This window comes from Netta rufina, assembly GCF_964035555.1.
Source record: "Netta rufina genome assembly, chromosome: 31".
Classification (NCBI taxonomy): Eukaryota; Metazoa; Chordata; class Aves; order Anseriformes; family Anatidae; genus Netta; species Netta rufina.
The window spans coordinates 1,887,425-1,911,409 of record NC_140155.1 but is presented as its reverse complement, the minus strand read 5'-3'; the positions used below and the strand labels follow the sequence as shown (position 1 = coordinate 1,911,409).

At 57.0% G+C, this 23,985-nt stretch overlaps 3 protein-coding genes across 3 annotated transcripts; 1 reads left to right on the top strand and 2 right to left on the bottom strand.

Moving 5' to 3' along the window:
* Nucleotides 1–1,874: 1,874 nt before the first annotated feature.
* LOC311220332 (HLA class II histocompatibility antigen, DM beta chain-like) lies at nucleotides 1,875–2,609 on the top strand (the record flags this gene model as incomplete). Its single annotated transcript, XM_084303840.1, has 4 exons — nucleotides 1,875–2,202; nucleotides 2,285–2,404; nucleotides 2,481–2,546; nucleotides 2,599–2,609. The coding sequence occupies 4 exons, from the start codon at nucleotides 1,875–1,877 to the stop codon at nucleotides 2,607–2,609; spliced, it is 525 nt and encodes a 174-aa protein (XP_084159966.1).
* Nucleotides 2,610–2,985: 376 nt separating this feature from the next.
* On the bottom strand, nucleotides 2,986–8,124 carry LOC311220331 (butyrophilin subfamily 3 member A2-like; the record flags this gene model as incomplete). The annotated part of the gene is made up of 8 exons (XM_084303839.1): nucleotides 2,986–3,005; nucleotides 4,037–4,177; nucleotides 4,805–4,825; nucleotides 4,918–4,938; nucleotides 5,829–5,933; nucleotides 6,063–6,344; nucleotides 6,986–7,333; nucleotides 7,974–8,124. 8 exons carry the CDS (start codon nucleotides 8,122–8,124, stop codon nucleotides 2,986–2,988), a joined length of 1,089 nt encoding a protein of 362 aa, XP_084159965.1.
* Nucleotides 8,125–12,288: 4,164 nt separating this feature from the next.
* Nucleotides 12,289–18,868, bottom strand: LOC311220330 (butyrophilin subfamily 1 member A1-like; the record flags this gene model as incomplete). Its single annotated transcript, XM_084303838.1, has 13 exons — nucleotides 12,289–12,827; nucleotides 14,277–14,297; nucleotides 14,406–14,426; nucleotides 14,943–14,963; nucleotides 15,186–15,206; nucleotides 15,316–15,336; nucleotides 15,434–15,454; nucleotides 15,570–15,590; nucleotides 16,120–16,140; nucleotides 16,418–16,522; nucleotides 16,652–16,933; nucleotides 17,556–17,903; nucleotides 18,769–18,868. The coding sequence occupies 13 exons, from the start codon at nucleotides 18,866–18,868 to the stop codon at nucleotides 12,289–12,291; spliced, it is 1,542 nt and encodes a 513-aa protein (XP_084159964.1).
* Between the last annotated feature and the right edge of the window lie 5,117 nt (nucleotides 18,869–23,985).

Below are 23,985 nucleotides of genomic sequence, written 5' to 3'. Positions count from 1 at the left end.
CGTGCTCAATGCACCCCAGGATATGGTTGGCCCTCCTGGGTGCTAGGGCACACTGCTGGCTCATGTTCAGCTTGCTGTCAACCACAGCCCCCATATCCCTCTCTGCAGGGCTGCATCCCCCAATCTGCACGTATAGCCAGGGTTGCTGTGTCCCAGGTGCAGGACTTGGCACTTGCCTTTGTTAAACTTCATGCAGTTGGAGATTGCCCAGCTCTCCAGTCTGTCCAGATCTCTCTGCAAGGGCTTTCCACCCTCAGCCGAGTCAACAACTCATCCCATGGGATGCCGTCCTCCCCAAACTGATCCTACATGAGCTTCCCACAGGCAGCGGCTCTCTAACAACTGCTCCTGTATGGGTCTGTAGTATGGGGTACATCTGTCAGGAGCAAACTGTTGCAATCTGGGTCACCCATGGGTGGAAGCTCCCCTCAGACCTCCTGATCCTGTGGGGGCTCCTCTCCATGGGCCGCAGCCTCCACCAGGCCCCATCCACCTGCTCCACCTAGGGCTCCTCCATGGGCTGCAGTGTGGAGATCTGCTCCACCTGTACTCCCACTCCATCCACTAACCGCCCCAGTCCCCTAACGTCCCGTTTGAGAGCCTTCAGGCTTCTCTCTTCAATGTAATCACTGCCAGCCTGGACTATCAAAAGAGGATAGCAGTCCTGAGGCGTGGAGTCGACTTCCTCACCCTAGGCATCCTCCTGGCTACACTTTCTGCCTCTTCCTCAGCTACCGGTCCCTCAAGCTCCAGGGCCTCAAACCTGTTGTGTAAAGGCACCTGGGAAGGTGGGGCCTGTATGGGGTGGCATCGCCTGTGATGTCGAGCAGGGACCTGTCTCCATTCCTCCTCAACTCCTAGGTCCCTTCCCTCTGCCCAACAGTGTCAGGGGAGGGGGTCCATCCCCGTTTGGGGTGTCTCACCTCAGTACCTCTCCTTCAGGCCCTGCAGGGAGTTACCCCACCACTCTATCTCCCGCTCATTCTCCCTGATAGCCCTCAACCTCTCCACCTCCTCCTTGAGTTCTGCCACCAGGCGGATCAGGTCATCCACCTGCTCGCACCTCACGCACACACAGTCTCTCTGCCTCCTACAGATGGCAGCAAGAGGCTCAGATGCTCCCTGCACCCAGAGACCTGAACTGGTGCATTTTTGAGCGGGCAGTCAGTCTGGGTGTGCACAGACTTGCTAGAGAGAGCACTGTGCCTGGTGGAGACCATTGCAGCCTAGCTAGAAGTAGACCGCCGTTAGAGGAGTTGTTCGTAAGGGCGGGGGGGGAACGCTCTACCCTCCCTGCTCACCCTACCTTCGTGAACTGCCTGCCTCTGCCTTCTGATGCGCCATGCCCTGTTTGCCCACCTGGGTTGCTGCATTTGTGGTCGTTGCGCTCCCCAGGGTCTGCTTTTGAACGGCCTGAGAGGGGGCCCTGCTGGCTCTGCCAACGCTTTGTTAGCCTCCCTGGCAACGGTTGTTGCGTCCTGGCGGCTCCCACAAGTGGGCTTGATGCTGGAAAAATATAGCCCTGACTGTCCGATCCCCTGCTCTGCTGCAGAAAGAGTTTGCCCTGGAGCTGATCACCTTGGCAAGATGTTGTACTGGGCATTGCATGGGGGTGTCGCAGAGCACTCTGCATGAGGACGTCGCAGGGGGATGTTGCACGGAGCACTGCACAGCGCATTGCATTGCCCTTTGCAAGAGGATGTTGCAGAGAGCAGTGCCTCTTGCAGGGTGTGGCACAGGGACGTTGCACAGGGCATCGCATGGGGATGTCGCACTAGACATCGCAAGGGACAATACCTAGAGCTTTGCACGGGAGTGTTGTACAGGATTGTTGCATGGAACATTGCGTGGGGACGTGGCACAGGGCAGGGAAAATGGGCTCGCCCACCACTGACCCCATCCCCATCCCTGCTTCAGCGCAGCCCCAAGTCCGCATCATCCCCGCGGAGACAGGGAACGCCCGTGAGCCCGTGCGCCTCAGCTGCCACATCTGGGGCTTCTACCCCCCCGAGGTGACCGTCATCTGGCTGCACAACGGGGACATCGTGGAGCCCGACGACTACAACCCCATCTCCGCCATCCCCAATGGTGACTGGAGCTACCAGACTCAGGTGTCCCTGCTGGTGGCCCCGGTGGCAGGCGACACCTACACGTGCTCGGTGCAGCACGTCAGCCTGCAGGAGCCTCTCCTGGAGGACCGGAGTGAGTGGAGAGGTGCAGGACCGCAGCCGGAGGCTGGCGGTTTTGGCTCCTTGCTGCCACTCACGCGGCCGTGTCCCCACAGGTCCCGGACTGATGCCGGAGGTGACGATACTGGTGGCGGTGGCCACCGTGCTGATGGTGCTGGGACTTGGCTTCTTTCTCGCTGGCATCTACCGCTTCAGGGCCAGGCCTCCTGCCCCAGGTGAGTGGCCGGGGAGAGGCGGGGCCGTGGTCAAGGGTGACGAGGACTCTGCTCACTCCTCTTCTCCCCCATGCAGGTTACACTCCCCTCCCTGGAGACAACTACCCCACAGGTAATGGTGTCCCCATCCCCGTCCACATCGGTGAGGGACAAATCACCCCATCTCTCACCCTGTGTGTCCCCCCCTTCCCCAGGCAGCATCTGAGGACCCCCAGACGGACACCTCCCGGCACCGGCGGCTCCCGGTTGGCCCCATCTCAGACCTGATGCTGTGTTGCTGACAATAAAGATGCTCCACAAGCCTCGCTGGTGTCTCTGCAGTGTTCTGGGCACAGGGTAGAGGCTCACACGCTCCTACGGTGTCTCACCAAGAGGAGTGCCTGTGTAGGGGCCATGGCATGGGACCCCAAAGGGTGAAGCGTGCCCTGGAATGCCTCAGGCACAGCACTGCTGGCCGGCCGAGGGAAGGGAACGTCCTGCTCTGCGCGGCCTGCTGCGGCCTCGCCTTGAGCACTGCGTGCAGCTGTGGGCACCGCAGCAGACGAAGGGCGTGAAACTGTGCGAGAGCCTCCAAGGGAGGGCTACGAGGACGGCGAAGGCTCTGCAGGGCAAGGCATGTGAGGAGACGGTCTGCTGCAAGACGCCTTCCCAGGCAGCAAGGCCTCAGGACACAAAGCACCCAGGAAATGCCACTGCCAGACTCCATCTTTCTGTACAAAACTTTATTTGCCACAGTTCTGCTGCTGCTGGGCCTTGATGTGCTCCAGAGGAGGGAACAAAGAGCCCCCACAGGCTGCTCATGCTCAGCACCAGGCACAGAGCAAGGATCAACCCCGAACTAGGAGGGAAAGGTAGCCTGCAGTGGCCAGCAGCACACGGTGACCACATCCCTTGCCCTGGGGTCTGCAAGCAGTGCAAGCAGAGGGGAGAGGAGCGTGGAGAGCTGCTGCAGCCCCTGTGCTGCCCGCTGGGGCTTAGAGGCAGGGTGGGACCCATGGGTGCCAGCAGGGCTTGTGCCCCAGCACAGGAGCCACGTGCAGGGCAGAGCCCAGGGGCTGCAAGGGGCCTGGCCCCTGCTTGCAGCATCCCAGCCCTCCTCCAGCAGCAGGGAGGAACACAGTGCAGCCCCTGTCCCCACTGCCCCTCATTCCTGTGCTGCTCCTGCAGGACCAAGGAGAGGTGATGCAGGAGTGTCTGGAGAAGGGCAGGAGCCCCTCGGAGCTGGGGATGGGGTCTGGGGGGTGCTGTCCCTCAGGCACAGCTGAATTCCCAGTGTGTCTAGAGAGAACCAGGGGCGAATGCTCATGCAATTGAAGGAGGCTGCTGTGAAAGTGAAGATCTGAACCCCATTGTCAGCATTGATAAAAGACACCTGCCCATGGGTACAGTCCAGACAGACCCAGATCCTCGTGGGGACAGGGAACAGGGATAAGGGAGTGCGAGGAAATGTGAGAGACGAGAGCTGCCCCTTATAGCAATCCACAGCCCAGATCCCTCCTTCAGGGCTCATGTTGATCCACTTCTTTCTCTCCACAGATGCCCTGGCCACCCCCACACCCCACCAAGAATCCTGTAGCCCCTCTCCTTCCACCTCCACCAACCAGCAGTGCCTCCCCTCTCTGAACTCCTCACGGCCCAGCACGTAGCACCAGCAACGAAATCTCTCTGGTGTGTCAGGCACCTGCTGCCATTCACTTTCCCATCTCACGCTGCTGTTGTCCTGAGACACAACAAGCTGGGGATGAGCAGTGTGCGGATCCAGGGTCACCTTCACTGCAGGGACAGAAGGAGCCAGGCCATCAGGGGCAGAGCTCAGCCCTGGGCAGGCTTTCCCCAGCTTGTGCCAGGAGCTGCCCCACGTGGAGGAGATGGGGCACCTCTGGGCTCCTGAACATGCCCCAGCAAGGGCAAGAGAAGCACCGCAGAGGGCAACCCAGTGCACACCTACCTCTATTATGAGGCAGCAGGCATCTTCTCCATGCTGGAAGAAAAGGGGAGTGCTGGTCACAGCGCACGGCTGGTGGCCAGTAGGTGTGGGCAGGGTGAGGGGCCAGCCCTGGGCTGCTCTGTCCCAGCTGCCCACCCTCCCCTGCACATCGTCTTGCTGTTGCCCTGGGGCTCAAGGACAGGGACACTCACCCAGTTCTGCAGCTTGTTCCTCTGAAAAGGAAAATAAGAGCAATGCATTGATGAGAGGAATCGGGTTCTTGTCAAGTGGCTGCTACAAAGGAATGACCCCCAGTTCCTTCAGTCCTGGGGGTAGAGGGCAGGGAAAGAGAGACAAACCCAGTCTTTCAGCTTTTTCTTCTGGAAAAGCATAAGGAATACATGATCAGTGGGAAAAACTTCTCATCCCATGTCTATACCACAAATTCTTTCAGTTCATGGATGGACACTCACCTATCTCTGCAGCTTGTTGCACTGGTAAAGAAAGAGAAAAGCAATGTACGGTCAGAGGGGAGTATGCCCATGGGAAGACACCAAATGCCTTCTCTTTGGGGAAGGAGACTTACCCAGCTCTGCATCCTTTTTGGCTGATATAGAAAAGCAAAAGGAATAAATGGTCAGAGTGGAGAGACTTTCACTCCATTGCTGCTTCCATGCCTAGACCCCAAATTTTTTTGCTCTTGAGCATGTGCACAGACCACCTAGCTCCCAGACTTGTAGTGACCAGACTAAGAAGGACAGAGACCCAGCATTTTGCAATACTTGTAGCAGTAAGGACAAATACTTGTGCAGCTCTCTGCACCGTGCCACCAAAACACAAGTGGAAGTGAATGGGGACGGGTGGAGGACGTCCCTGTCCCAGAAGTGTCAGTGCAGAGTGGGGCAGCCCCGCAGCTCGCTCCCCGTCCCCACCTTGATCCCCGTTCCTTTCAGCCATCCCGGCTGTGTCCCGTGCCCAGGGCAGCCCCAGCCCCAGCACTCCCCACTCCCACCCCAGGCTCCAGCTGCTCCTCCAGCACCCCCGAGCCACCAGCACACAAGCCCCCAGAGCCCACCCAGCCTAGACCCTGTCCCTCCCACAGGGACACCACCAGTTCCCAGGGGCTGGGGGCAGGGACTGCAAGGACTCACCCAGCTCTTGGCTCTGTGCCACTGAAAAGCAAAGGCGGAGGAAGAGGTGGTGAGCAGAGCAGCTTGGTTGCTGGGTGGGAACATGTGCAGGGGGGCTGCGCCTTGCCACCAGCCCCATGCTGCAGCCATGCTCCCTGGCCTCCCACCCAAGGCCCCTTGCCTTCTCCCCTGCCTTCGTTGCCCAAGGCAGAGGCCCAAGACGATCCTAAGGCCTTTGGGATCCCCAGGAGAATATTCCCTTCCTCCTCCTATGCACCTCCCTGGGCCAGGACTCAGCCCTGCTCCAGACTCAGCGGGGTCCCTGCAGAACACCTCCCTGCGCTCCATCCCTGCGCTGCCAGCTTACCTTGCTTTCGAAAGAAATAAACACCGAGGCCAATGGACACAGCCAAAAGCACGAGGACCAGAGCCAGAGCCACCATCCAGGGCTGGGCATTGTGGAAGAAGGGAGCTGAGAAAAGGCACCAGGAAAAGGGCTGTGTTTACATGCTCGTGGGTGGAAGAGCAAGACCCAGACTACTCCTGGGTCGGGACAAGTTCAGGGGCCAGGAACACCTCACCCTGGCTGTGCCATTTGTACCTGCGATGTGCAGGGATGATTCCTGCTCCTCCTGTAGGCGGCTGTTCCTGACCACGCAGGACAAGGACCCCTCCACGCTCCCGGTCACAATGACGGCGCCTTCAATTTCAAAGAACCCCTCCTGGTCCTGGGAATGTGTCTGGGAGACCGAGGGCAGGTGCTGCCCACGAGCATCCCTCCACAGCAGCTGCGGCAGCGGGTACCAGCCGGCCGATCGACACAGCACCCGGATGCCTCTGGCCTCGTAGTCCCCCAGGGAGAGGTGGAGGTCAGCGCCTGTGGCTGGGGGAAGAGCGCGTGGCTGGGGCTTCACCTGGGGAGGGATGCACTTCCAAGGCTAAACCCCGTCTGCTCCCATGCCAGAGACAGCCCATCACAGCAACGGCCCCAGGGGCTCAGGGACCAGGCACTCCACGCACTCACCCTCACCCCAAAACCATCCTGCTAGGTGGTGGACCCAGAGAGCAGGGCTGCACAAAGCCAGCAGCTCCAAATTGCCCACAAAACCCAGGTGCTGAGCTTCAGCACCTCCAGGCAGCATCTCTGCACCAAGCTTTGCTGGTTCAAGAAGCCCTGAGACTTCCAGACAATGTCTCACGTCTCCCCCAGCATGAAAAGCAAAACCCAAATGATGTCCAGCTGCTCAGAGGTCTCTTCCCTGCTCCAGGCACTGTGTTTGGTAGCATCATAGGCACAGATGAAAGGGCTGATCAGCAGCCTGTTCCCAGTGCCCTTAAACCATCATCGGAATGGTCTGCATAGACACCAGTGAAAACTAACAACTATATCCTATCTATGGATCTGTCTTCCCAAATACTACTTCCATTACCATGTCCATACTCCATGGTGTTTAATAGCTGAGACAGGAAAAAGAAACTTAAATTCTCCCCTGGAATTCCTGGTGTATTGCCCGAGCCACAAACCTGACACCTCCAGATCCACCGTTGCTTCATCATAAGCATCAGCATTTTTCACAGTGCAGACGTACTGGCCATCATCAGAGGGTCTCAGCCCCGTGATTCGCAAGTCCAGGCTTCCAGCAGAGAGACCATCTCTGACCAACTCTGTCCTCCCAGCATATGCCCCCATCTGCTCCCCATACAGGTCCTCTTCATTGCAGTAGTGGTGCACTGTCTCAGAGAACTCATCCCGCATCCACCTGACCTCCAAGGTGCGAGCATCGCGTTGAGGGGACAAGTGGCAGGGCAGCACAACATCCTGCCCCACGGTGGCAGTGAGAGGGTGTCCTGGTCCCACCACTCTGAGCTGGGCTGGACAATGGAGAAGGGCACAGAGAAGAAGTGAGATTTTGCCATTGTAAATTTAGGGTTAGTGAGTGTCAAAGGGCGAGCTGTGCGTGAGTTGGTGCGTGCTGCGTCCCCCGTGTCCCATGGGAAACCACTGGGGAAACAGGAGAGGGAGAGGGAGGACGTGCAGGAGAAGGAGGTGTGCTGGGAGTGGGAGCCCTCCCTGCAGCATTCGGGCGGGTGAAGAAGAGCCAGAAAGGGAGCCAAGACAGCACCCATATTGTGTGGAAGAACAAAAGTGAAAGTGAAACCCAGCTGGGGCTGAGCTGTGGGATCCGTTCCCCCATATCCCATGGCCACTCCATGCCTTATGGCAGCCTGTTTGCCAGGCCCCGGGGGAAGAGCCCACAGCAGCCCCACAGGATCCTACCTGAGCCCAGCCGGATAAGAAGCAGAGTGACGAGAGAAGTCAGGAGATCCCTGGCATGTCTGGTGAGACTGGGGCAGCCACAGCCCAAGGGGAGCCCCATCTGAGAGAGAGATTCCCCAGGGGGCAGGTGGCCCCCCAGGGGTTCTTCCTGAAGGGAGCCCCACTAAGATAGATGTCCCTCACGGCACCCAGCAGAGCTGCAGAAAGCACAGGGCTACACCCAACTTCCCGAACCTTTGCCCAGTTCCTGGTTGCAATAACCCTCCTGGAACAACTCTGCCCCTGGGGCAATGTCTGGGGAGCTCTGCAGGGCTGGCACCACCATCCCATTGCAGCTGGGTGCCCAGTCCACTGCCTTTAGCAAGTACGAGGTGCTTGACTCCATTGGGGGCCTCTCCAGACCTCCAGGGAAAGCCACTGGCTAAGCTTGTTCATCTCCATGTATGCAAGAAGGAATCAAACTATGTGCAATGGGAAAATGTGGAGAGATGGCAGTGAAGAGCTGAGCAGAATCGGAGGCTGTAGGGAACAAGGCACAGCTGGGTGTCGAGCCCAGAGCTGCCACCTTTGCCCAGGGTGCTGAAGGCAAAGTGCCAGCCCTGATCCCAGCTCCAGTAAAGCAGCTGTGGTAGTAGATTGGCTCAGAGGGGCAGGGGGACCTTCTTCTGGAGCTTAGGTGGATAAGGAAAGTTTCTGTTTGCTGGAGGCGAGGTCAGTCAATATGGAAGGACTACAGAGGTACTGTTTGCTTTTGTAGGGTGAAAATTCATATGGCCAAAGCTTAATTTGAGTTGAGGCTGGACAGTACTGTGAGGGGCAATAAAATGCTTTTTTTTTTTTTTTTTAAACTATCTTAACAGCAAAAGTAGGATGAGAGAAAGCATTGGTCTGTTACTTGATGGGGATGGTTCAACAGGGTCATCGACTTCACAGAGATGTTTAATGCTTTCTTTGCCCTTAAGACTGATGCTGGGCTGTGGAACCCCAGGTGCCCTGAGCTGGAGGACAGTGACTGCAGGAACGATAAAGTCCCAACAACCCCGAATTTGTGTGGGATTTGCTGCTACAGATGGATACATACGAGACTATAGGGCCTGATGGGATTCATCCCAGAGTACTAAGAGAACTGGCTGAAGGCATACGTCTTCCCCTCTAGGCCCTTCACCATCTCTGTGGCTCTTCTCTGGACACTCTCCAATAGTTTCACGTCCTTCTTGTGCTGTGGTGCCCAGAACTGCACAGAGTCCTCGAGGTGAGGCTGCACCAGTGCCGAGTAGAGCGGGACAATCACTTCCCTCATCTGACTAGCAATGCCATGCTCGATGCATCCCAGGATACGGTTGGCCCTCCTGGCTGCCAGGGCACACTGCTGGCTCATGTTCATCTTGCTGTCAACCACAATCCCCAGATCCCTCTCTGGGGGGCTGCTCTCAAGCATCACATCCCCCAGTCTGTCCCTATAGCCAGGGTTGTCCCATCCCAGGTGCAGGACTTGGCACTTGCTCTTGTTAAACTTTATGCAGTTGGTGATTGCCCAACTCTCCAGTCTATCCAGATCTCTCTGCAAGGCCTTTCCACCTCAACAGAGTCCTCCCATGGGATGCCATCCTTCATGAGCTGATCCTACATGAGCTTCCCACAGGCAGCAGCCCTTCAATACCTGCTCCAGTATGGATCCATACCACAGGGTCCTTCAGTCAGGAGCAAACTGTTCCAACCTGGTTCCCCCACAGTCAGCAGTTCCCCTCAGACCCTCTGCTCCTGCGTGGGCTCCTCTCCAGGGGCTGCAGATGTGGCCCAGTGCCTGCTCCACCGGGGGCTTCTCCATGAGCTGCAGCGTGGAGATCTGCTCCATGTGAGACCCATGGGCTGCAGGGGGACAGCCTGCTCCACCAGGGGCCTCTCCACAGGCCGCAGGGGAACTGCTGCTGTGTGCCTGGAGCACCTCCTGCCCTTCTGCTGCACTCACCTTGGGGGCTGCAGGGCTGGTTCTCACTCCTCACTCTCCCAGCTGCTGTTGTGCAGAAGTTTTTTCCACGTTTCTTAACTATGCCCTCACAGAGGCACAAAGAACATTGCTTAGTGGCTCAGCTCTGGGCAGCAACGTGTCCCTTTGGAGCCAGCTGAAATGGGCCCTCATCTAACATGGGGCAGCTTCTGGATTCCCCTCAGAGAGGCCACCCTGCAGCCCCCTGCTACCAAGACCTTGCCACGTAAACCCACTACATCATGAAATCTCTCTAATTTAGTTTTAAGTATACTGAGTAATCTGGAGAGGTCCCAGTGACTGGAAGCTGCCAAACGTTGCCCCGGTTTCCGGAAAGGGCAGCAAATTAGACCCTGGGAATTACAGGCTTGTCAGTCTCACGGCAGTGCCTGGTAAAGTTACAGAGATTGCTCTGGGAGTGAGTGAAAAACACCTAAGGGACAATGCGGTCACTGGTCATAGGACACATGGGTTCATGGGGGGAAGCTCATGTTCAACATACCTCATTTCCTTTTTTTTGGATAAGGTCAGTCTCCCATTTGACTGATGGAGCCAGTTGAAGTGATCTTTTGGATTTCAGTAAAGATTATGACATGGTTTCTGACTGTATCCATCTGGACCAAATGTCCATCACAGAGCCAGAGAAGTGCACAATACGATGGGTGAACAACTGGCTGAGGGATCAGGCTCTGAGGGTTCTGGTAAATGGGGAGACATCAGGCTGGTGGCCAGTCATGAGTGGGGCTCTGCAGGGCTCCATTTTGAGGCCAGGTCTCATCAGTGGTCCCATAAATGACCTGGATGCAGGATGGGAAGGAAACCTGCGTGAGTTTGTGGCTGACACTGAACTGAGAGGGGCTGCTGACTCCGTCAAAGGTGAAGAGGCCTTGCAGAGGGATCTGGCCAAAGGGGAGAGCTGGGCAGCCACCGCCTGTGGGAAGTTTAACAAGAGCAAGTGCCGGCCCTGTCCCTGGGCAGGAGCAGCCCTGGCTGTATGGACAGCGTGGGGGGCGAGAGGCTGGAGAGCAGCCCCCAGAATGGGAGCTGGGGGTGTTGTGGCCGATGGCAAGTTGGATGTGAGCCAGCAGCAGGCCCTGGCAGCCCAAAGGGCCAAGTGTACCCTGGGGTGCCTCAGGCACGGCACTGCTGGCCGGCCGAGGGAAGGGATCGTCCCGCTCTGCTCGGCCTGCTGCAGCCTTGTTGCAAGCACTGCGTGCATCTGTGGGCACCGCAGCAGACGAAGGGCGTGAAACTGTGAGAAAGCCTCCAAGGGAGGGCTACGAGGACGGCGAAGGCTCTGCAGGGCAAGGCGTGTGAGGAGCGGCTGAAGGCGCTTGGCTTGTTGAGCCCATAGCAGAGGAGACACAGGGGAGGCCTCGTGGTGGCCCACGGCTTCCTGATGAGGGGAGCGGAGGGGCAGGCGCTGGTCTCTGCTCTCTGGGGCCAGTGACAGAGCCAGAGAAAATGGCATGGAGCTGCTTCAGGGGAGGCTCAGGCCAGCTGTTCAGAAACAATTTATTTCCTGAGAGGTTGCTCAGGCGCTGGAACAGGCTCCCAAGGGATGTAGCCATGTCCCTGAGCCTGCTGCAGCTGAAGCAGTGTTTGCAGAAGGCTGTTTGAGAGAGGGTCTGATTTTTGGGTTGGCCATTGTGGAGTCTTGAGATGGACTCGATGGTCCCATTGGGTCCCTACCAACTCAGGCTATTCTGTCATTCTGTGATCTTGGGCTTTAGGCTGAGGAGACCTGCTCCCTCTGCTTGAAGGGCTTCCAAGAGATGCCCCAGTGTGGGGACAGCCTCTGCAGAGACTGTGTGACGGGAGGCTGCAAGCCCTTTGGGTGCCCCCCTGGGCAGCACAATGACCCAGATGGGACAAGGGGGTCCCAGGCTCCAGCTGGGGAAATGGGAGCAGCTGGAATTTAAATTGCTCCTGGCTCTGACTCCCAGGACCAACACCAAGGACAGGTCTGCTGCAAGACGCCTTCCCAGGCAGCAAAGCCTCAGGACAGAAAAGCACTCAGGAAATGCCACTGCCAGACTCCATCTTCCTGTGCAAAGCTTTATTTGCCACAGTCCTGCTGCTGCTGGGCCTTGATGTGCTCCAGAGGAGGGAACAAAGAGCCCCCACAGGCTGCTCATGCTCAGCACCAGGCACAGAGAACAGATCAACACCAAACTAGGAGGCAAAGGTAGACTGCAATGGCCATCAGCATATGGTGACCAAATCCCTTGCCTTGGGGTCTGCAAGCAGTGCAAGCAGAGGGGAGAGGAGCGTGGAGAGCTGCTGCAGCCGCTGTGCTGGCCGCTGGGGCTCAGAGGCAGGGTGAGACCCGTGGGTGCCAGCAGGGCTTGTGCCCCAGCACAGGAGCCACGTGCAGGGCAGAGCCCAGGGGCTGCAAGGGGCCTGGCCCCTGCTTGCAGCATCCCAGCCCTCCTCCAGCAGCAGGGAGGAACACGGGGCAGCCCCTGTCCCCACTGCCCCTCATTCCTGTGTTGTTCCTGCACGACCAACAAGAGGTGTTCAAGGAGAAGGGCAGGAGGTCCCCAGGGCTGGGGACAGGGTTTACAGGGTGCTGTCCCTCAGGAACAGCTGAAATCCCCGTTTCCGCATCATGAACCAGGGGCGGATGCTCTCCCCATTGAAGGAGGCTGCTGTGAAAGTGAAGATCTCAACCCCATTGTCAGCATTGATAAAAGACACCTGCTGCTGGGTACAGTCCAGACAGACCCAGATCCTCGTGGGGACAGGGGACAGGGGCAAGTCAGTGGGAGGAAATGTTAGAGACTTGACATGTTCATAATAGTACTCCACAGCCCAGATCCCTTCTTCAGGTCTCATGTTGATCTTCCCCTTCCTCTCCACAGAAGCCCTGGCCACCCCCACAGCCCACCAAGAATACTTTAGTGACTCCCCCTCCACCTCCACCAACCAGCAGTGTCTCCCCTCTCTGAACTCCTCACGGCCCAGCACGCATAAAATATCGTCAAATCTCTCTGGTGTGTCAGGAACTTGAGGTGATATGTCTTCCCATCTCACACTGCTGTTGTCCTGAGACACAACAAGCCCGGGATGAGCCGTGTGTGGGTCCAGCGTCACCTTCACTGTAGGGACAGAAGGAGCCAGGCCATCAGGGGCAGAGCTCAGCCCTGGGCAGGCTTTCCCCAGCTCGGGGCCAGGAGCTGCCCCACGGGGCAGGAGATGGGGCACCTCTTGGCTCCTGAACATGGCCCAGCAAGGGAAGGAGAAGCAACTCAGAGGGCAACCAAGTGCACACCTACCTCTATTTTGAGGCAGCAGACACCTTCTCCATGCTGGAAGGAGAGGGGAGAGCTGGTCACAGCCCACGGCTGGTGCCCAGTGCTCTGTCCCAGCTGCCCACCCTCCCCTGCACATTGCCTTAGCACCCTGGGGCCCAAGCTCTGTGACACTCACCCAGCTCTGCAGCTTGTTCCGCTGGAAAAGGAAGAGAAAAGCAAGGCATGATGAGACTGGGGAGTTGCCCAGCCCATGGCTGCTGCCATGGAAAGGTACCAACTCTTTGGGTTTATTAAGGTAGTCTTACCCATTCTTGCATCTTTTCTCACTGGAAAAGAAAAGCAAAAGCAATGCATGATCAGAGAGGAGTGCTTCAACTTCCATGACTAATTCCATGGCTACTCCCCAAAATTCTTTGACCTGGTGAATGGGCACAGAAAGTCTTGCTCTCGGACTGGGAGGGACCAGACTAACAGGGAGCAAGACCCAGCTTTGAGCAAGGCTTGTGCACGTGGAGCTGTAAGGACAGACACTTGTGCAGCTCTCTGCACCGTGCCACCAAAACAAATGTGGAACTGAATGGGGACGGGTGGAGGACGTCCGTGTCCCAGAAGCATCAGTGCAGAGCAGGGCAGACCCGCAGCTTCCTCCCCATCCCCACCTTGATCCCCGTTCCTTTCAGCCATCCTGGCTGTGTCCCGTGCCCAGGGCAGCTCCAACCCCAACACTCCCCACTGTCCTGTCAGGGTGAGTGCCCAGCCCTGGGCTGCTCTGTCCCAGGTGCCCACCCTCCCCTGCACATCACCTTGGTGTTGCCTTGGGGCTCAACAACAGGGACACTCACCCAGCTCTGCAGCTTGTTTCTCTGAAAAGAAAAAAGAAAATCAATGTGTGACCAGAAGGAAGAGCTTCTCAGCCCATGGCTAGACTTTGAATACATCTCATGAGTGGGAAATAACCAACTTGCACCCAGATTGTGAGAGACCTGACTAACAGTCAGCCAGAACCAGCTTTGAGCAAGGCTCATGCACGTGGAGCATTAAGGACAGACACTTGTGCAGCTCTCTGCACCGTGCCACCAAAACGCAAGTGGAAGTGAATAGGGACGGGTGGAGGACGTCCCTGTCCAGAAGCGTCAGTGCAGAGAGGGGCAGCCCCACAGCTCGCACGTGGGTGCAGAGTGGTGGGTGTGGGCAGGGTGAGGGGCCAGCCCTGGGCTGCTCTGTCCCAGCTGCCCACCCTCCCCTGCACATTGCCTTGGAGATGTCATGCAGCCTGAGCTCCGTGACACTCACTCAGCTCTGATTCTTGTTCCGCTGGAAAAGGAAGAGAAAAGCAAGGCATGATGAGATTGGGGAGTTGCCCAGCCCATGGCTGCTGCCATGGAAAGGTGCCAACTCTTGGGTTTATTAAGGCAGTCTTACCGATCACTGCGTCTTTTCTCACTGGAAAAGAAAAGCAAAAGCAACGCATGATCAGAGAGGAGTGCTTCAAATTCCATGACTAATTCCATGGCTAGACCCCAAAGTTCTTTGACCTGGTGAATGGGCACAGAAAGTCTTGCTCTCGGACTGGGAGGGACCAGACTAACAGGGAGCAAGACCCAGCTTTAAGCAAGGCTTGTGCACGTGGAGCATTAAGGACAGACACTTGTGCAGCTCTCTGCACCGTGCCACCAAAACACAAGCGGAAGTGAATGGGGACAGTTGGAGGACGTCCCTGTCCCAGAAGTGTCAGTGCAGAGTGGGGCAGCCCCTCAGCTCGCTCCCCGTCCTCACCTTGATCCCCGTTCTTTTCAGTCATCCCAGCTGTGTCCCGTGCTCAGGGCAGCCCCAGCCCCAGCACTCCCCGCTCCCCTGTCAGGGTGAGTGCCCAGCCCTGGGCTGCTCTGTCCCAGCTGCCAACCCTTCCCTGCACATCTCCTTGGTGTTACCCTGGGGCGCAAGCACGGGGACACTCACCCAGCTCTGCAGCTTGTTCCTCTAAAAAGGAAAGAAAGTAATGCATGATCAGAGGGGAGTGTTGCTCAGCCCATGATAGATCATGAACACATCCCATGACTGGCAAAATACTGCCTTGTTCCGAGGGGAGACCAAGAAAATAGTCATTGTGGCCCAGCTTTGTTTAATGGTCTTATAGGTGGAACCGTAAAGACAGACACTTGTGCAGCTCTCTGCACCGTGCCCAAGCTCAGGGACGCTCACCTACTTTGGCAGCCAGTTCCGCTGGAAAAGAAAGAGAAAAGCAGTGCATGAGGAGGAAGGAGAGATTCTCATCAAATGGCTGCTGCAAAGCAAAGGACGTCGAATCCTTCAGATTAGGTGGGAGACTCACCCAGTCTTGCATCTTTTTCCTCTGGGAAAGAAAAGCATAAGGAATCCATGATCAGAGGGAAAAATGATCATCCCATGTCTGGACCCCAAATTCTTTGGGTTTGGGGATGGACACTCACCGATCTCTGCAGGTAGTTCCTCTGTAAAAGAAAAAGAAAGAGAAAAGTGTTGCATGTTCATAGGGGCAGCTTCTTATCCCATGGCTACTCCTCTGGGAAGACACCAAATGCTTTCTCTTTGGGGAAGGAGACTTACCCAGCCTTGCATCTCTGTTCACTGGAAAAGGAAAACAAAAGCATGAGTGATCAGAGGTTACAGCTTTTCATCTCAGGGCTGATCCCATTTGAAGACCACGAAGGGTTTAAAGTGGGAAATGACAAACTTCCACCCAGACTGGGAGGGACCAGTCTAACAGGGAGCAAGACTAAGCTTTGAGCAAGGCTTGAGCACGTGGAGCTGTAAGGACAGACACTTGTGCAGCTCTCTGCACCATGCCACCAAAGCACAAGGGGAAGTGAATGGGGACAGTTGGAGGACGTCCCTGTCCCAGAAGCATCAGTGCAGAGTGGGGCAGCCCCTCAGCTCGCTCCCCATTTCCACCTTGATCCCCATTCCTTTCAGCCATCCCGGACCTGTCCCTTGTCCCGTGCCCAGGGCAGCCCCAGCCCCAGCACTCCCCACTCCCTCCCCAGGCTCCAGCTGCTCCTCCAGCACCCCCGAGCCACCAGCACACAAGCCCCCAGAGCCCACCCAGACCAGGCCCTCCCACACAGACACCACTTCCCCAGGGACTGCAAGGACTCACCCAGCTCTTGGCTCTGTGCCGCTGAAAAGCAAAGGCGGAGGAACAGGTGGTGAGCAGATAAGCTTGGTTGCTGGGTGGGAACATGTGGAGGGGGGCTGCGCCTTACCACCAGCCCCACGCTGCAGCCATGCTCCCTGGCCTCCCACCCAAGAGCATCCTAAGACCTTTGGCATCCCCAGGAGAACATTCCCTTCCTCCTCCTATGCACCTCCCTGGGCCAGGGCTCAGCCCCGCTCCAGACCCAGGGGAGTCCCTGCGGAACACCTCCCTGCGCTCCATCCCTGCGCTGCCAGCTTACCTTGCTTTCGAAAGAGATAAACACCGAGGCCAATGGACACAGCCAAAAGCACGAGGACCAGAGCCAGAGCCACCATCCAGGGCTGGGCGTTGTGGAAGAAGGGAGCTGAGAAAAGGCACCAGGAAAAGGGCTGTGTTTACATGCACGTGGATGGAAGAGCAAGACCCAGGTTTCTCCTGAGTCAGGATGAGTTCAGGGGCCAGGAACACCTCACCCTGGCTGTGCCATTTGTACCTGCAATGTACAGGGACGATTCCTGCTCCTGCTGGAGGCGGCTGCTCCTGACCACACAGGACAAGGGCCCCTCCACGCTCCCGGTCACAATGATGGCGCCTTTGATTTCAAAGAACCCCTCCTGGTCCTGGGAATGTGTCTGGGAGACCGAGGGCAGGTGCTGCCCACGAGCATCCCTCCACAGCAGCTGCGGCAGCGGGTACCAGCCGGCCGATCGACACAGCACCCGGACACCTCTGGCCTCGTAGCCCCCCAGGGAGAGGTGGAGGTCAGCGCCTGTGGCTGGGGGAAGAGCGTGTGGCTGGGGCTTGACTTGGGGAGGGATTGAGTTCCAAGGCAAAGACCCCATCTGCTCCCATGCCAAATACAGCCCAACCCAGCAACAGGCACAGAGGCTCAGGGACCAGGAACTCCCCGCATTCACTCTCACCACCCTGCTGGGTGCCAGATCCAGGGAGCAGGGCTGCACAAAGGAAGTGTCCACAAATCATGCAGAAAACACAGGTGCTGAGCTCCAGCACTTCTAGGCAGAGTCTCTGCACCAAGTCATGCTGGGTCAAGAAGCCCCGAGACTTCCAGGCAACGTGTCAGGTCTCCCCCAGCACAGAAAGAAAAAGTAAAGCAGACGTCTGCCTGCTCAGAGGACTCTGCGATTCTCCCTGTGTGCTGTTTGGTCCCATTGCTGACACAGCTGAAGGTGCTGCTCAGCAGCCTGTGCCCAGTGCCCTCACAGTATTATGATTATTGTCTTCAAGGACACCAGTGAAAACTGACAAAAGTCTCCAGGGAGCTCTCTCCCCAAATGTTACCTCCACATCCATGGGCATGCTCCATGCTGTGAAACAGCTGGAACATTCATAGGACACATAAAATCTCCCCTAGAAGCATCACCCCAGTCACTGACCTGACACCTCCAGCTCCACAATGGCTTCCTTATAAGCATGAGCATCTTCCACAGTGCAGACGTACAGGCCATCATCAGAGGGTCTCAGCCCCGTGATTCGCAAGTCCAGGCTTCCAGCAGAGAGACCATCTCTGACCAACTCTGTCCTCCCGGCATATGCCCCCATCTGCTCCCCATACAGGTCCTCTCCATTGCGGTAGTGGTGCACTGTCTCAGAGATATGGTCCCGGATCCACCTGACCTCCAAGGTGCGAGCATCGCGTTGAGGGGACAAGTGGCAGGGCAGCACAACATCCTGCCTCACGGTGGCAGTGACAGCGTGTCCTGGTCCCTCCACTCTGAGCTGGGCTGGTGTGAGAAACAATGTTGTTTTTTTGCAGTAGGGAATTATTTTTCTGTATTCCAAGGTAATTTTGTAGTCAGAATAAAGAGAAATGCTAGGTAGATAAGTGGACCGTAGAAGGCCTCACTGTTCCAAAATAAAGTAGAAGCTTGAGAAAAACAGGATGAGCAGTGTGAGAACCGGAAAACAAAGATCACAAGTTCTCAAAACATAAGAAAGGAGAAATTAAAAGGTTGGAAAAAAAATCTACATATACGGTATAGAGGAGTGTCGAGTAGCTTGTGAACCTGTAGTACTCAGCCAATGAGGAAAAAGGGGAGGTGATCAGGTGTCAGGTAATAGGGAATAAAAGGTTAGGATTTTGCTCTCCTGATTGACAGGATGCCTGCCATTGCAATCACAAAAAAAATAGCTTCAGAGAAGATCCTGTCTGAAGAAAATTATTTGAGATGTTTCTCACACTGGGCAATGGAGAAGGGCACAGAGAGGAGGTAAGATTTTGCCATTTTAAATTTAGGGGCAGTGACTGACAAAGGGCATGAGTTGTTGCGTGAGTTGTTGCGTGCTGTGTCCCCTGGGTGCCATGGGAAGCCACCGAGGAAACCGGAGAGGGAGAGGGAGAACGTGCAGGAGAAGGAGATGTGCTGGGAGTGGGAGCCCTCTCTTCAGAATTCGGGTGGGGGAAGGAGACACAGAAAGGGCAGGCAAGGCAGTGCCTGTGTTGTCTGAAAGAACAAAAGTGAAAGTGAAACCCAGCACGGGCGAGCTGTAGGCTCGGGTCCCCCCTTTCCCACAACCGCTCCCCTGCCCCGCAGCAGCATGTCTGCATTCACAGGGGGGAGAGCCCCCAGCATCCCTGCAGGATCCTACCTGAGCCCAGCTGGAGGAGGAGCAGAGTGATGAGGTAAGTCAGAAGGCCCCTGGCATGGTTGGTGAGGCTGGGGCAGCCACAGCCCCAGGGGAGCCCCATCGGAGAGAGAGGTTTCCCAGGGGGCAGATGGCCCCCGCAGGTCTTCTTCTCCAAGGGAACCCCACCAAAAGAGAGAGGTCCCTCACAGCACCCAGCCATGCTGCAGGAAACACAGGGCTATGCCCAACTTCCCAAGCCTTTTCCTGCATCCTTTTTGCAATAATCGTCTAGGAGGAGCTCTGGCCCTGGAGCAGTGGGGACAAGTGTCTGGGGAGTTCTGCATGCCTGCCACTGAGATGCGGAAGATGCTAAAACTGATCTGAATTAACATTTAGCTACATATATGGTAAAATATCCTGATTATTGGGGATGTAGGTGAGAACCTAAAAATATCCTGATTGTTGGGGATGGAGATGAGAACCTAATGAGAAGCAGATGTAAAAAGGAAGATATCTCTCAAGGGCAACGGATGAGGGAAGGACAAACGAGTCGTTAGGGAAGGATGAACAACTTGTTGGCAGGAAGCAAGGTAAAGATAAGCAAAAAACTCCTCAATACTGTCCAAGAGAAGGTCAAAGTCCAGAAAGGTAAAAAGTTTGACCTCCTCTTTCTCTTTGCCTTCATCCTGAAAGACCCCTGCCCACGACCACCAGGCTACATTCCACAGACACAATGTGGAGGAGCTAAGGGAGGGGAGTATGGAAACGAGCATTTGGTAGAGGTCCGCCTTTTCCGAGATGTTGTGGTTTAACCCAGCTGGCAGCGAAACACCACACAGCTGTTCCCTCATTCTCCACCCTCCTTCTCTGGGATCACGGAGAGAACCGTGAAGTGAAGCCTGTGGATTGAGATAAAGGCAGTTTATTAAGACAGGAAAATAATAATAACAACAAGAATAATAATAGTACTACTACTAAGTGTGTATGAAACAAGTGATGCACAATGCTCACCACCCACTGACCGATGCCCAGCCTAACCCTGAGCAGTCTGCTCCCCCCCCCCCCCCGGCTAGCCACCCCTATATATTGTTTAGCATGATCCCAAATGATACGGAATACCCCTTTGGCCAGTTGGAGTCAGCCGTCCTGGGTCTGTCCCCTCCCAGCTCCTGCTGCACCCCTAGTCTGCTCTCTGGCAGGACAGAGAGAGAAGCTGAAACGTCCTTGGCTTGGTGTAAGAACTGCTCTGCAACAATTAAAACATCAGCATGTTATCAGCACCCCAGGATACAGTTGGCCCTCCTGGCTGCCAGGGCACACTGCTGGCTCATGTTCAGCTTGCTGTCAACCACAACCCCCAGATCCCTCTCTGCAGGGCTGCTCTCCAGTGTCTCATCCCCCACTCTGTACGTATAGCCAGGGTTGCCCCGTCCCAGGTGCAGCACCTGCACTTGCTCTTGTTAAACTTCATGCAGTTGGATATTGCCCAGCTCTCCAATTTCTCCAGATCTCCCTGCGAGGGCTTTCCACCCTCAGCTGAGTCAACAACTCTTCCCATGGGATGCCGTCCCTCCCAAACTGATCCAAATGTGCTTCCCACAGGCAGCAGCTCTCTAACAACTGCCCCAGTATGGGTCTGTAGCATGGGGTACATCTGTCAGGAGCAAACTGTTCCAATCTGGGTCCCCCACGGGTGGCAGCTCCCCCCAGAGCTCCTGATCCTCAGTGGGCTCCTGTCCACGGGCTGTGGCTCCGGCCTGGGGCCTGTTCCTGCAGGGGCTCTCCATGGGCTGCAGCCTCCACCAAGTCCCTTCCACCTCCTGCACTGGGGGCTCCTCCATGGGCTGCGGTGTGGAGATCTGCTCCAACTGTACTCCCGCTCCTTCCACTAACTGCCCCAGTCCCCTAACATCCCGTTTGAGAGCCTTCAGGCTTCTCTCTTCAATGTCATCACTGCCAGCCTGGACTATCAAAAGAGGATAGCAGTCCTGATGCGTGGAGTTGACTTCCTCACCCTAGGCATCCTCCTGGCTACACTTTCTACCTCTTCCTCAGCTACTGGTCCCTCAAGCTCCAGGGCCTCAAACCTGTTGTGGAAGGTGGGGCTTGTATGGGGTGGCATCGCCTGCGATGTCGAGCAGGGACCTGTCTCCATTCCTCCTCAACTCCTAGGTCCCCTCCCTCTGACCGACAGCAAAAGGGGAGGGGGTCCGCCCCCATTTGGGGTGTCTCACCCCGGTACCTCTCCTTCAGGCCCCACAGGCAGTTGCCCCACCACTCTATCTCCCACTCACACTCCCTGATAGCCCTCAACCTCTCCACCTCCTCCTTGAGTTCTGCCACCAGGTGGACCAGGTCATCCACCTTCTCACACCTGACACTCACACCGTGCCTCCCACAGATGGCAGCAACAGGCTCAGACGCTCCCTGTACCCAGAGACCTGAACTGGTGCATTTTTGAGCGGGCAGTCAGTCTGGGTGTGCACAGACTTGCTAGAGAGAGCACTGTGCCTGGTGGAGGCCATTGCAGCCTAGCTAGTGGTAGATCACCATTAGAGGAGGTGTTCGTATGGGTAGGGGGGGGGAACGCTTTGCCCTCCCTGCTCACCCTGCCTGCGTGAACTGCCTGCCACTCCCTTCTGATGCGCCATGCCCTGTTTGCCCACCTGGGTCACCACATTTGTGGTCATTGTGCTCCCCAGGGTCTGCTTTTGAACGGCCGGGGAGGGGGCCCTGCTGGCTCTGCCAACGCTTTGTTAGCCTCCCTGGCAAGGGCTGCTGGGTCCTGGCAGCTCCCTCAAGTGGGCTTGATGCCGGAAAAATATAGCCCTGACTGTCCGATCCCCTGCTCTGCTGCAGAAAGAATCTGCCCTGGAGGTGATTGCCTCAGCAAGATGTAGCCCAAGCATTGAATGGGGGTGTTGCACAAGGCTGTTGCGAAGTGTGTTGCATTGGGGTGTCACATGGAGGAGAGCAGAGAAGTGTTGCAAAGGGCAATGCATGGGGTTGTTGCAGAGCGTGTTGCATGGAGTTGTTGAATGGGGGCATTTCAAAGTGTTTTTGCAGAGCATGTTATATGAGAGTGTTGCACAGGAGTGTTGAAGAGCATGTTGCAAGGAGATGTTGCAGTGGGAATTGCATGGAGGTGTTGCAGAGCACACTGCATGAGGACGTCGCAAGGGGATGTTGCATGCAGCACTGCACAGTGCATTGCATTGCCTTTGCAAGGGGATGTTGCACAGAGCAATGCCTCTTGCAGGGTGTGGCACAGAGACGTTGCACAGGGCATATTGTGAGCATCGCATGGGGATGTCGCATGTGACATTGCAAGGGACAATGCCTAGAGCTTTGCACAGGAGCGTTGCACAGGAGCATTGCACGGGAGCATTGCACAGCATTGCGTGTGGACGTTGCACAGGTCAGGGAAAAGGGGCTCGCCCACCACTGACCCCATCCCCATCCCTGCTCCAGCGCAGCCCCAAGTCCGCATCATCCCTGCGGAGAAGGGGAACGCCCGTGTGCCCATCTGCCTCAGCTGCCACATCTGGGGCTTCTACCCCCCCGAGGTGACCGTCATCTGGCTGCACAATGGGGACATCATGGAGCCTGACGACTACAACCCCATCTCTGCCATCCCCAACGGCAACTGGAGCTACCAGACGCAGGTGTCCCTGCTGGTGGCCCCGGTGGCAGGCGACACCTACACGTGCTTGGTGCAGCACATCAGCCTGCAGAAGCATCTCCTGGAGGACTGGAGTGAGTGGAGAGGTGCAGGACTGCAACCAGAGGCCGGTGGTCTTGGCTCCTTGCTGCCACTCACCCGGCCGTGTCTACACAGGTCCCGGACTGATGCTGGAGGTGACGATACTGGTGGCGGTGGCCACCGTGCTGATGGTGCTGGGACTTGGCTTCTTTCTCGCTGGTGTCTATCGCTTCAGGGCCAGGCCTCCCACCCCGGGTGAGTGGCTGGGGAGAGCCGGGGTCGTGGTCAAGGGTGACGAGGACTCTGCTCACTCCTCTTCTCCCCAGCACAGGTTACACTCCCTTCCATGGAGACAACTACGCCGCAGGTAATGGTGTCCCCATCTCCGTCCACATCAGCAAGGGGCAAATCACTTCATCTCTCACCCTGCGTGTCCCCCCCTTCCCCAGGCAGCATCTGAGGACCCCCAGACGGACACCTCCTGACACTGGAGGCTCCCAGTTGGCCCCATCTCAGACCCAATGCTGTGGTGCTGACAATAAAGTTGCTCCACAAGCCCCGCTGGTGTCTCTGCAGTGTCCTGGGGAGAGGGCAGAGGCTCACGTACTTCTACGGTGTCACAACAAGAGGAGTAGGTGTATGGGGTCATGCCATGTGACACCAAAGGGCCCTGGGGTGCCTGAGGCACGGCACTGCTGACCGGCCGAGGGAAGGGATCGTCCCACTCTGCTCGGCCTGCTGCGGCCTCGCCTCGAGCACTGCGTGCAGCTGTGGGCACCGCAGCAGACGAAGGGCGTGAAACTGTGCGAGAGCCTCCAAGGGAGGGCTACGAGGACGGTGAAGGCTCTGCAGGGCAAGGTGTGTGAGGAGATGGTCTGCTGCAAGACGCCTTCCCAGGCAGCAAGGCCTCAGGACACAAAGCACCCAGGAAATGCCACTGCCAGACTCCATCTTGCTGTGAAAAACTTTATTTGCCACAGTCCTGCTGCTGCTGGGCCTTGATGTGCTCCAGAGGAGGGAACAAAGAGCCCCCACAGGCTGCTCATGCTCAGCACCAGGCACAGAGCAAGGATCAACCCCAACCTAGGAGGCAAAGGTGGCCTGCACTGGCCGGCAGCACACAGTGACCACATCCCTTGCCCTGGAGCCTGCAAGCAGTGGAAGCAGAGGGGAGAGGAGTGTGGAGAGCTGCTGCAGCCCCTGTGCTGCCCGCTGGGGCTCAGAGGCAGGGTGAGACCCGTGGGTGCCAGCAGGCCTTGTGCCCCAGCAGAGGAGGCACGTGCAGGGCAGAGCCCAGGGTTTGCAAGGGGCCTGGCCCCTGCTTGCAGCATCCCAGCCCTCCTCCAGCAGCAGGGAGGAATGAAGGAGAGCCTTTGGCCCCATTGTCCCTCATTCCTGTGCTGCTCCTGCAGGACCAAGGAGAGGTGATGCAGGAGTGTCTGGAGAAGGGCAGGAGGTCCCCAGGGCTCGGGATGGGGTCGGTGGCGTGCTGTCCCTCAGGCACAGCTGAATTCCCTGTGTCCACAACAGGAACC